The sequence below is a fragment of the Dipodomys ordii genome, unplaced genomic scaffold (genome assembly GCF_000151885.1).
Source record: "Dipodomys ordii isolate 6190 unplaced genomic scaffold, Dord_2.0 Scaffold120, whole genome shotgun sequence".
Classification (NCBI taxonomy): domain Eukaryota; kingdom Metazoa; phylum Chordata; class Mammalia; order Rodentia; family Heteromyidae; genus Dipodomys; species Dipodomys ordii.
Window position 1 is genome coordinate 2,955,941 of NW_012267336.1, and position 12,758 is coordinate 2,968,698.

The following is a 12,758-nucleotide window of genomic DNA, read 5'->3' on the forward strand; positions in this document are numbered from 1 at the left end:
CCTCAGCACCACATAAGCAAAAAGAAAAAAAATCCAGAAGTGGCACTGTGGCTCAAGTGGTAGAGTAGTAGCCTTGAGCTGAAAAGCTGAGGGACAGTGCCCATGCCCAGAGTTCAGACCCCACAACTGGACCCAAAAAAAAAAAAAAGGAAGGAAAAAAAAAGACTTGGCCATAAATGTGTGGGGTTATTTCTGAACTCAATGAGACTCTTACCTCCAATTAACCAGCAGCAAAAAGTTAGAGTAGCAGTATAGTTCAAGTGGTTAAGAGTACCAGCCATGAGCAAAAGAGCTAACTAAGTAAGGACATGAGGCTCTTAAGTTTAAGTCCAAGAACCAGCAGAAAGAAAAAGAATAGAAGGAAGGAAGGAAGAAAAAAAAAGGGAAAAAAGACTTGGCCATAAATGTGTAGGGTTATTTCTGAACTCTCAAATCTTTCCACTGAATATCTATCTTATGCTGGTACCACTCTATCTTGATCACTGTAGTTGTGTAGAAAGTTTTGATATTGCAACCTGTGAATCCTCTAGAGTTGTCATTTTGTCTATTTTGAGTCCCTTGCATTTCCATATGAATCAGAATCAGCTTGTCAGTTTGTGCAAAAAGTCAGATGAGATTCCAGTGAGGATTGCCACAAATCTGTAGTAGAATTTACATCTCATCTCAACAATATTAAGTCTTCCCATCCATGAACATGGGATGTCCTTCCACTTATGTAGGTATTTAATGTTTTTCAACACATTTACAAAACATTTTGAACATTTTCACTGAACAAAGTGCTGGTTTTACAGGATGTCACCAGAATCCTCAACTCCTAGCTAAAAATGATTCCTATGGATAAATTAGCCCCACATATTGGAAATGGCTTCATAAACATGAGCTCCATTTTCTTTCCTCAAAGACTCAGGTCCTAGGAACCCCTCTGAGCCAGATGCTAAGCTAGCTGCAGAGGAAAGAAATCTCCCTCTTGTCTCTTCCTTAGCCCAGCTCTTTTTAGTAATTTACATCTCTACCTTTACCAAATGGCAGGTATGTGAGTTTCTCTTCATCTGCTCTGAAAAAAAAAAAAGGCAAAATGTGTGAGATTCCTTGGAGTGAAATGGGCCACTGGCTCAGCTACAGAAGACCTGAGTTTGTAGGCAATTCTTTGTTTTTTGGGTTTTGTTGTTTGTTCGTTTTTGTAAATTGTGGGGCTTGAACTCGGGGCCAGGGTGCTGTCCTTGAGCTTCTTTTGCTCAAGCCTACCATTCTACCATTTTGAGCCACAGTACCACTTCTAGTTTTCTGGTAGTTTATTGGAGATAAGAGTCTCATGGACTTTCCTGCTCTGGCTGGCTTTGAACCACGATCCTCAGATCTCAGTCTCCTGAGTAGCTAGGATTGCAGATATGAGCCACTGGGGCCTGGCTCTAGGCTCTTCTTTGCCACAACTTTCTAAGACCCTCTGGGTTAATCTCCTCTCTGGCTTTCATGTGGAAAGTGTCCTTGGGCATAAGGACATGCATGGGAGTTTGGCTACTTCTGGGTTAGATCCAAGGACTGACATGAAAATGGGGAAAGGAGGCTGGAGAAGCCCTTGAAGTGCAACAGATCCTAAAGGGTGATCACCTGCCATTGCTTAGAGATTTTCAGGAATGAGACCAGCTTTGCTTCTGAATTAAGAGATGAAATTTGCATCTGAAAGAGTCCCTCAAGACAGACCAGAGACAATGAACGAGAGACAGGCACACAGCACCCTATAGGAAAGAGGAGATCATGACGCCATCTGGGAAGGTTCCAGAAGGCTCAGGAGCATGAGGATCAGCTAGAAATGACTGGCAGGTAGGATTTGGATGAGAGCACACTGGAGCAGGAGGGACACCAGGCTTGGAGCACTGGCACTACAGCTGCCCCTTCGGCTCTGTTTCAAAGTATTTCAAGGATTAGCCCACACTCCTTCCCCTCTCCTCCTCTCCACCTAGCAAAGCCTGGCATCACTTCAAGACCCAGCCTGTCCTAGGCTGGATTAGGACTCTCTTCCCTTTAGTTTCTGAGAAGGGTGAGGGACACTCCTGTGTCACAGCCAGGCTCTGCCACGCAGGTCTCCCACCACCTCTTCCATCACCTGCCATCTCGAGGCCCTCTACTGGCCTTGATCCACCGTCCAAGGCTGTGCCTGATTAGTCTTGGTGTCTCCAGCTCTGGGGAACCAGACTCACCAGAATGGCTGAGCTGAGCTCCCAGCCCACCTCCCCGCAGCCCCCAGAGCTGCAGGAGAAAGAGCTCACCTTTCCCATCGGCAGTGTAGTCATCAGGGAGAAGTTTGTCCTGCCGGTAGCCTAGCACAAAAGCCAGGAAGGAGAGGATGAGGGCATCCCCGATACTGAGGATGGCCAGCATGAAGGCCCAGCGGATGGTGCAGTGGCCCAGGGTGTACTTGCCCGTCTGCTCCCCACACATGCGCCGCACCTCACTTGAGTCCCAGCCATCTGGATAGACCAGGCAGCCAATCATCAGGCCTGTGGCTAAAGGAGGAGAAAGCGGGAAGTATAGATAATGTTCTATGGAGAGTGGGGGACAGGGGTACCCCACTACCTCCCACCTTGAGCTCCTGTCATCTTCCTTGTCCCTTGGTTAACCTTGACAGGCCAAGAGGCAGCTCCTGGCCTGAGAATGTGGTTCAGTGGTGGAGCGCTTGCCTAGCATGCATGAAGCCCTGGGTTCGATTCCCCAGCACCACATACACAGAAAAAGCCAGAAGTGGTGCTGTGGCTCAAGTGGTATGATAGAGTGTTAGGCTTGAGCAAAAAGCTCAGGGACAGTGCCCAGATCCTGAGTTCAAGCCCCACAGCCAGCAAAAAAAAAAAAAAAAAACACTTGCCAGCACAGGTGGCTATCACTTGTAATCCTAGCTACTCATAAATGTTTCATGGGATGGCACCCGCCCACCTCTGCTATTGATGTCTCCAGCTCTGTGACCTAGATAATGTCTGATATCAATGGCCTGGTGATCCCTCCCCCACACAGGCTTTCCTGGCACTGCCTGATCAGCAAAGGACACTTGTTGCAGGATATTGAAGTGTGTGTATGTGTGTGTGTGTAGGAGACAGCACTGAGAATGAGAGAAGAGGGAGGATGTGTCTCCAGCACTCCATAGCCCTGACATGGAGGAGCAGCTGGCATACATAGCTGCCCATCCTACTATTCTCATTCCCAATTCATTCTTGACATACCCACCCCTACCTCTCTCCCCATGGCCAACAGTACTTGCATCGGCTTCCCTATCCCAGGTTTGCCCTTATCAGATGAATAAATGTCAGAGAAGATGGAGAATGCTGGAGACTTTGGCAGGTCTTCTCCAGATAGTAAGTATGAAAGTATTTTGTAAATCATTATACTATGTAAAGGTGGGCCTCAAAAAATGTCTCTGAAATTCATCTGGTTTCTTCAGACTTACTACCTTCATTCGCATAGAGCCTCAGTTGGCAGCAGATTGGCTATAATCTTGGCTAACTTGACCATATCTCTCAGCCCCAGATTTTTCATCTGTGGCTGAGGTCAGGGTTAACTAACGGGGTCCCCTCCAACTGCAGTCTTGAGTCTGTGTGGTTGGTATTCAGATTCCTGTTTTTATTCCTCATAAGAAACACCACCTGGGGCTGGGAAGTTGGCTCGGTGGTAGAGCGCTTGCCTTGCATGCATGAGGCCCTGGGTTCGATTCCTCAGCACCACATAAGCAAAAAGAAAAAAGCCGGAAGTGGTGCTGTGGCTCAAGTGGTAGGGCACTAGCCTTGAGCTGAAGAGCTGAGAGACAGTGCTCAGGCCCAGAGTTCAGGCCCCACAACCAGACCAAAAAAAAAAAAAAAAAGAAACACCACCTTTGGTATTCTCACAATAAAAATAAAATATTAAAAAAAGAAACACCACCTTTCATTCTAATCAAAGAGGTCAGTTTCAGTCTTCTGAACTGTTCTGGACAGCTCACCAGCCTGGACAGTGTGCATGCAGTCTTTGGCACAGACAGGGACCCATGAAAGGCTGTAGGAAAGGTTTTAGGCTGTCTCCTGATCTCCAAAGGAGAATAGGACCATCTGTCCCAAGGACCAAGGGGATAGATAATGTCTGGCCTGCAGGTCCTACAAGTGGCTAGCTATTTGAAATAGTGTTAATGGGCCCTAGACAGCTTCCTTCATATCCCCAAATACCACTTTATTTGCTACCCCAAGTATGGAATTCCATAATCAGGAACCAAGACTTCGACTTCTCCATAAAAGAAAGAGAAATTAGACACAAATTTCTAGGGGAGATTCACATCCAGCACAACACTAACACTCCAAAATCAAAGACAGACCTGGAACTTTCAAGAACAGTTTGTGAGAGGAAGAGAGGGAAGGAAGGAGGAAAAGAGGGAAGGAGGGAAAGAGGGAAAGAAGGAAGGAAGATAGGAAGGAAGGAAAATAGGAAGGAAGGAAGGAAAGAGAATAGGGATCTGGGCACTGCTAAAGGAGAAAGGACAAATGCTGGGAAATGGGAGCTAAGGTCATCTAGAATGTTCATGCCCATCACTATTTGGTGCTAGGGTTGGATCCCATTCCCACACACCCTTCCAGAGTTGCAACAACCTCTGGTGTGGTGGCCTGGGCATTAGGACACCAGGTTTCTTTCTACCTCCAGAAGCTGTGGGCCTCTGAGCAAGTCATTCCCTGGCTCAGTAACTTTGTAACATCAGTGGGTGAAACAGTTCTTCTCTAAGATTCTGTTCTCCATGTTCTTCGGAGCTCTGAGTAGAAGACAAAGCTTCCACAGGGGATGGGATGGGTAGCCACAGCCGTGGCCTGCAGGGAGGCCGTGGCCCGTGGCCCGCCCTCCCACCCAGCCCGCTCACCAGCAGCCAGCTGCATCCACGCGCAGATCTTGTAGACCGTGGCGGTGTTGCAGATGAAGAACAAGCTGAAACAGATGATGGAGCCGATGATGAGGAACATGGCCAAGGCTATGAAGAACATGGCTGTCTTGAAGGCTCTGGAAGGGATGGAGGAGAAGTCCAGGGGTCCGCCCTTGCAGATGAGCTCGGAGGACAGCACGTTGCCCACGCAATAGGAGAAGAGGCCGAAGTAGCCGGCCTGCGGCGTGCTCACGCTGTCGCCGATCCAGTAGGGTTGGATGAAGAGGGCCATGACCAGCACCGAGAAGCAGATGGTGAGTGTGCCCCACATCACCCCCACGGCGCGCGAGTTCCGCACGTAGTTGGTGTGGTAGATCTTGGCGGCCTCCTGGGCCGGCAGCAACTTCACCATGGTGGGGACGGCGGGGCCCTGGCTGCCAAGTCTGTGGCTCTGGGGATGGAGGCCCACGCGTGGATCACTCCCCCGCGGGGTCTGGGGGGGGAGGCTGAGGTCAGGGCCCAAGGTGAGAGCTCCTCCAAGGTAGAGGGACAACCTTGGCGCGGTCTAGGGCAGTTCGCCAGCCGCCCGCGTGCGCGGTCGCCAGGCCGGCCTCTCCGGTCGCCTGCTCCTCTCAAGCCAGCCAGGGCTTCGGCCGGCTGGAGCCGCCCTGACCCCCTCCCCGCGCCAGCTCGGAACTGGAACTCCGCCCCTCGCCGCCCGGCCCCACCCCGCCCCTCCCAGTACTTTCAGCACCGCGGCCAGCGCCCCGGGGCGGGGCTTGTACAGAGGCGGGGCTTCTGGAGGCAGAACGGCTTCTGAGGAGCGGGATTGGGGAGAGGGCGGGACTAGTAGAGGGCGGGGCGACCTCTGGGGAGCAGGATTGGGAAGGGGGCGGGACTAATAGAGGGCGGGGTGGCCGCTGGGGAGCGGGACTCGGGGGTAGGGGGCGGGACTCGGGGGGGCGGAGCCCGGATGAGGGGCGGAGGACTAGGAACGTGGAGCCGCATGCTCGTGTTTTGTTTTTTAGCGAATCGCCCTCCACACCCCACGGCACCCCTGCCGCGCGCCCTGGCGACTGTCCGCGAGCCTAATTCCCACTCCCCAGGCCAGCAAAGAGCCTCCCGACTGTGGTGCCTGGTCTCTGTCGATCACAGCGCTCGCTAAGAGCCTCGGTCACCCCAGCAAGAGCCAGAGATAACAAAGGACGCGACCCACCGCCCGCCGCCGTCGCTCACGCCTGTCATCCTAGCTGCTCCGGGGCTGAGACCTGAGGATGGAGGTTCAGTGCCAGCCCGGGAAGGAAAGGCTCATCTCCAATGAGCCACCAGAAAGCAGCGTGGAGCTGTGGCTCAGAATGGTAGAGCGCTCGCCTTCAGCAAAGGAACTCCGGGACAACGCCCAGACCCCGAGTTCAAGCCCCACTACCGGACAAAGAAATACCAAAACGCTGAAGTGGAGCTGTGGCTCCTTGAGCACAAAAGCTCAGGGGCAGCACCCAGACCCTGAGTCCCAGCCACAGGATCGGCACACACACACACACACACACACACACACACACACGAACATTTTACCAATTATTCTTTGACATTTAAATGGATTATTGTTGTGGGTAGAGCCACCGGCCATGACCACCAGAGGGCGATAGGATGCTGATCTACAGAGAGGACAGATTGGAATATGAGAGCTCAAGAAACGCCTGGGTTAGCTGATCGCCTGTGGCTCACACCTGTAATCCTAGCTACTCAGGAGGCTGAGATCTGAGGATCACGATTCAAAGCCAGCCCGAGCAGGAAAGTCCATGAAACTCTTATCTCCAGTAAACCAGTCAGGAAACTGGAAGTGGTGCTGTGGCTCAAGCAGTAGATTGCTCGCCTTGAACTGAGGGACAGCGCCCAGGCTCAGAGTTCAAGCCCCACGACCAACAAATAAAAGAGAAAAAAAAGAAAGAAAGAAACGCCTGGGTTGACTCTTGTTACTATGTCCAAATTAACGGGAAGAATACGTAATGCAAGGCTTCAGTCACTCAACACAGGAGGCAGAACCATGAAGAGCCCAGGAATCTCAGGAACAGATGGGAGTGAATGAACAGAATAAGAATCCCCAGGGCAGAAATGCTAACTTGGCTTTTTCACTCAAGAATGGCACTCTGGGGGCTGGGAAGGTGGCTCAGAGGTCTACCACTTGAGCCTACTTTCAGCTTTTTGGTAGCTACTTGGAGATAAGAGTCTCATAGGCGGGCTGGGAAGGTAGCTCAGTGGTAGAGCGCTTGCCTTGCATGCATAAGGTCCTGGGTTCGATTCCTCAGCACGACATAAACAAAAAAGAAAAAAGCCAGAAGTGGCGCTGTGGCTCGAGTGGTAGAGCGCTCCCGCTCGAGTGGTAGAGCGCTCGCCTTGAGCTGAAGAACTGAGGGACAACGCCCAGGTCCAGAGTTCAGGCCCCACGACCAGACTAAAAAAAAAAAAAAGTCTCACAGGCCAGCTTTGAATGTGATCCTCAGATCTCAGCCTCCTGAATAGCAAAGATTATAGGTGTGAACCAACCACAGCACCTTGCTAGTTCAGGTTTTGAGACCAGGTCTTACTATGTTGCCCAAGCTGGCCCAAATTCTTGGGCTCAAGTGATCCTCCTGCATGTTGAAATGGCAGCGCCTCCATGCCCGGCCTGCCCAAGGGGAATTTCAATCTTTTTTTCCTGTCCTGGGGCTTGGACTCAGGGCCTGGGCTCTGTCCCTGAGCTTCTCTGTGCTCAAGGCTAGTGCTCTACCACTTGAGCCACAGCACCACTTCCAGCTTTTTCTGTTGATGTGGTGCTGAGGAATCAAACCCAAGGTTTCATGCATGCTAGGCAAGCACTCTACCACTGAGCCACATTCCCAGCCCAGGAATTTGAATCTTGAGTGTATTTCTTTTTTTCTTTTTTTTTGGGGGGGGGGTTCAGTTGTGGAGTCTGAACTCTGGGCTTGGGCGCTGTCCCTCAACTCTTCAGCTCAAGGCTAGCACTCTACCACTTGAGTCACAGCACCACTTCCAGGTTTTTTCTTTTTTGCTTATGTGGTGCTGAGGAATTGAACCCAGGGCCTCAGGCATGCAAGGCAAGCGCTCTACCACTGAGCCACCTTCCCAGCCCCTCTTGAGTGTATTTCTTTCCAGCTGTCTGACTCCGTGCTTTACACACATCTGACCAAGAAGAGTCCTTCTTTTTTCTGTTCTTTTTTTGTTGGTCATGGGGCCTGAACTCTGGACCGGGAGCTGTCCCTCAGCTCTTCAGCTCAAGGTGAGCACTCTACCACTTGAGCCACAGCACCACTTCCAGCTTTTTCTGTTTATGTGGTGCTGAGGAATCGAACCCAGGGCCTCATGCATGCAAGGCAAGCACTCTACCACTGAGCCACTTTCCCAGCCTGAGTCTTTCTTTTTTCTTTCTTTTTTTTTTCTGATCCTGGGGCTTGAACTCAGAGCCTAGGCTCTGTCCCTGACCCACTCTGTGCTCAAGGCTTATGCTCTTCCACTTGAGCCACAGCACCGCTTCCAGCTTTTTTTGAGTAGTTTATTGGTGATAAGAGTTTCACAGCTGGGCTGGGAAGGTGGCTCAGCGGTAGAGTGCATGCTTTGCAAGCATGAGGCCCTGGGTTTGATTCCTCAGCACCACATAAGCAAAAAGAAAAAAGCTGGAAGTGGTGCTGTGGCTCCAGTGGTAGAGCGCTAGCCTTGAGCTAAACAGCTGAGGGACAGTGCCCAGGCCCAGAGTTCAGGCCCCATGACCGGCAAAAAAAAAAAGTTTCACAGCCTTTCCTGCTTGGGGTGGCTTCGAACCTCAATCCTTAGATCTTAGCCTCCTGAGTTGCTAGGATTACAGATGTGAGCCACCAGCACCTGGCTCACAGCTAGATTTTTGCATGTATTATCATGCCAAATCAAGATTTAGGACGATTCCAGCAACTCAGGAGGCACTCCCAGGTTCCTCTCCCAGCTGTTACAGCCATGATGTCTGCCTGTTCCCTGCAACCACGCGGGCCTGGCTGCATTTCTTGCTCCATACAGTGTCTGTGAAGCTAATTCACATGAGGGTATGACCTCAGTTTAGTTTAGTTTTTAGTGGAAAAGCCCAACACAAAACCTTCCTTAGAAATTAGGAGAGGTGGTTTAAAGCTGGGGAAGTTTTGGTACAGAAAGTACAGAACTTCTTGCTTATGTTTGGAAGTACATGGAACTCTTTGCTACCCTCTGTGTTTGCCGTGGAAACACTCCAGTCTCTCTTGTGGGAAGCTGGTTGTGACGGGCCGGGGACAGAAGCGAGTCCTCCTCGCAGCTGGAGCCATGAGGCTCCTTTGCCAGCTTCCAGTCTTAATTTAGAAGATTGACCCTAACTGGCGTCTCAGTGGCTCAACTACCAAGGACCTGGGGGCCTGGGGAAGCAGGTTGAAGCAGAGCAGGTAGAGCACAGATCTGTAGTGTCCGCATCTCTGCAGCCCCTTGGACCGGTTCCCCATTTCCCAGGACAGTGTGGGGGGGGAGGGGGTGGCTGTATGTCCCCAGCTCCCCGTGGAGGGGAGGGGTGGCTGTATGTCCCCAGCTCCCCAGGGATCCGGCACTTCTATGGCTCCCTGCACAGTGGGTCTTATTCAATCTTGATCTTAAGAAATCAGAGCCACCTTAGGAAGACAAGGGAAACTAAGGCCCCAGGAGCTTGTGAAGTTTATACAACGTATCCAAGGTCATAAAACTAGGACATGTTGAGTGTTGAAACCGGGTTGGCCTGCACCCAAGCTGTGCTCCAACAAGCCTATCTGGGGCCTCGCAGTGAGCAGTTCACTACCTCCTGGCACGAGGGCCAGAAGAAACAGGGGCAGCAGCAAGGACCCGGACCTTCAGGGAAACAGCTCTGTTTGCACACCTGAGCACACTCAGCCAGCTGTGCCCTTCCCAGCCTCCAGGCACTGGTCCATCTGCTGACACAAAACCTTCTTATATCCCAGGACCAATGACTGCTCCTACTTGCATGTGGCTTCGAGTAGTGCAAGGGTAAAGTTCAGGGTGACGGCTGGGAAGATGGCTCAGTGGTAGAGTGCTTGCCTAGCATGCATGAAGCCCTGAGTTTGATTCCTCAGCACCACATAAAAGGAAAAGGCCAGAGGTGGCGCTGTGGCTCAAGTGGTAGAGCGCTCGCCTTGAACAAAAGCAGCTCAGGGACAGTGCCCAGGCCCTAAGTTCAAGCACAAAGAAAAAATGAGTCAAGAGAGTCTTTTCTTTTTGCTTATGTGGTGCTGAGGAATCGAACCCAGGGCCTCAGGCATGCAAGGCAAGCGCTCTACCACTGAGCCACCTTCCCAGCCCAACTGAGTCTTTTTGTCTCTGAAATAGGTCCTAATAATGTGACCCTGACAGGTAGCCTAGACCTTCTAATTCTCCTTCCTCAGCCTCTGAGAGCTGGGATTACAGGTCTGTGCCACCATGTCTGGCTGAGCTGAGTCCTCCCTCATGTTAAGTGGGGTAAGAACAGGGCGAAGATGAAGGACCCCTGAGAGCATGGGCAGTACTGCGACATCCCTGAGAACAAGGGCAGAAGTTGTGCACCAGAGCGAGGACACACCCACGGTGGCCTGTCCTGGGACCTGCATCTGCCATGGCATCTTCTAAGGACAATGGAAAGAAGGTAGAGGGATGGAAGACCTCATCTGAGCCTCTCACTGCCTGGCACTGGGTTTAGGTGGGATCAAAGTCAGGGTTCAGACTCAGGCAAGACACAAGAAGTGCCTCAGTCACCAATGCTTTGTCCCAGGAGCTGCCCTGCCACTCCCCCACTTCCCCCACCCTGGCCCAGGGCACAAGGCAGCCAGATGCACACACCACTCACACGCGCGCCACCTCAAGCACGGCTGCTTCTGTGTAATGTGAAGACATTTGAATAATCATTTGTGTTGATATATGTACTATTCATATATATGCATATTAAGTTGCTCTTCCAAGTTCTTGAAATTATCTTTGGTTGACAGGTCAGAAGACTGAGCCAAAACATTCAGATAATTTGCTCAGCCAAAAACTTGGACTGTTAGAGTCCGCACTGGATTTTCCTTCCTTCCTTCCTTCCTTCCTTCCTTTCCTTCCTTCCTTCCTTTCTTCCTTTCTTCCTTCCTCTCCTTTTATTTTATATTTTTTTGCCAGTCTTGGGGCCTGAACTTAGGGTCTGGGCACTGTCCCTGGGCTTCTTTTGCTCAAGGCTAGCACTCTACCACTTGAGCCACAGTGCCATTTCCAGCTTTTTCTGTGTATGTGGTACTGAGGAATCAAACCCAGGGCTTCATGCATGCTAGGCAAGCGCTCTACCACTGAGCCACATTCCCAGCCCCTTTCTTTCTTTTTCTCTCTTTCTCTCCTCTCTTTCTTTCTTTCCTTCCTTCCTTCTTTCTTTTCTTTATTTAGTTATTTATTGCAGTGCTTAGGATTATACCCAGGCCCTCATACACAGCTACGCAAGTGCTCTGCCTCTGAGCTACCCCCTCAACCCAGAGTTTACACTAACAATCTACTATTACTTGTGTGCACATAAGCAAGCAAACTCACACACACACACACACACACACACACACACACAGGGCTCCAGGTGCCTGCCCAGCCACCTTATCAGGCCCTCCCCTCCCCTAGTAGATAGGCCACATCTGTGCCTCCGCTCACAGCACGCCTGTGGGGTGAGAGTACAATGTAAGCCACGTGGACAAAGCCCTTTTTAAGGTGCCGCAACATTCAACTAGCTGTCTTCTGCCATCTGACCTGCTAGATCTACCATCACCAGGGACCAAGGTGGGCCAAGGAAGTCCCCAGAGGGAGGGATCTTCAATGTGGGGTACTGGGTCCTTGACTTGACTTTATAATGTCACAGACAAAAATTCCAGGACCGATCAAGGAAGAGAGCACGGAAGCGCATTAGGACGGGGAGGGGGCAGGCTCACCTGAGGAGGGCCCCTGAGGCGCGGACGTTGGGATACTGACGCTGGAAAGCAGGGAGGGAGACTGGGCTGTTTTAAGATTTGCTTACTCCAGGATATAGTCATTGTTTGGGGCAGGGTAAAGGAAAGGAGCTGTGTTCTATGGCAGGCTACAGTTGAGTGAGAGCAAAGACCAGGGTGATGTGCGCACAGCACTCTATTAACTAATATCGAAGTAATTGTACATTAATTTCTGCTACAGGAGGAAGGCAATGAAACTTAAAAGGATAGCAAATGTGTCTTGCTCTTAAGATTAGGCACTAGTGAATGTTTGTGCTGAATAGTGAATATATGTTGCTCCAATAACGTTTAGCTCGCAGGACTACAGTACTTTATTCTTCCAAACACTTTGTCCTAACTCACCTCAGCACCATTTGCCATGGAGAAGATCCTCGTCCTCCTGCTGATCACCCTCGCGGTGGCCTGTGCAGCTCCTCCAGACCCCCGCGGAATCATCATCAACCTGGTGAGGGGATCTGCAGGGGGGATGGCTAAGGCCCCAGAGGGGGGTTTCTAAGTTTGATGAGAAAGGACTTTTGCAGGGAGATGGTTTTCAACTTTCAAAGGTGTGTAGGAAGATAGGCATGGTGGCATACACTTGTAAGGCCAAGACAGGAAGAATAAGAGTTCAAGAGCAGCCTGGGTTACATAGCAAGACTCTGTCTCCAAAAGAAGAAGAAAGCTGGGCATTGGTGGCTCGTGCCACCAGCTACTCAGGAGGCTGAGATATGAGGATCACGGTTCAAAGCCAGCCCAGGCAGGAAAGTCTGTGAGACTCTTATCTCCAGTAAACCACTAGAAACAAACCGGAAGTGGCACTGTGGCTCAAGTGATAGAGCACTAGCCTTGAGCTGAAGAGCTCAGGAACAGTGCCCAGGCTCAGAGTTCAAGCCCCATGACCAACAAAA

General features: G+C 51.0%; 2 protein-coding genes across 2 annotated transcripts in view; one reads left to right on the forward strand and one right to left on the reverse strand.

Moving 5' to 3' along the window:
* Lhfpl5 (lipoma HMGIC fusion partner-like 5) overlaps positions 1–5,316 on the reverse strand; it is a 9,334-nt gene extending 4,018 nt beyond the window's left edge. Inside the window, exons 1-2 of the mRNA XM_013029588.1 lie at positions 4,865–5,316; positions 2,268–2,504 (exon numbers count right to left, since the gene is read on the reverse strand). Coding sequence (XP_012885042.1) covers positions 2,268–2,504; positions 4,865–5,276 — 649 coding nt within the window. The 5' untranslated portion in view covers positions 5,277–5,316. The remainder of the gene's footprint in view (positions 1–2,267; positions 2,505–4,864) is intronic.
* Positions 5,317–11,568: 6,252 nt separating this feature from the next.
* The window catches only part of Clps (colipase, pancreatic), a 3,711-nt gene continuing 2,521 nt past the window's right edge, over positions 11,569–12,758 (forward strand). Inside the window, exons 1-2 of the mRNA XM_013029606.1 lie at positions 11,569–11,665; positions 12,219–12,316. Of these exons, the coding sequence (XP_012885060.1) occupies positions 12,230–12,316 (87 nt within the window). The 5' untranslated portion in view covers positions 11,569–11,665; positions 12,219–12,229. The remainder of the gene's footprint in view (positions 11,666–12,218; positions 12,317–12,758) is intronic.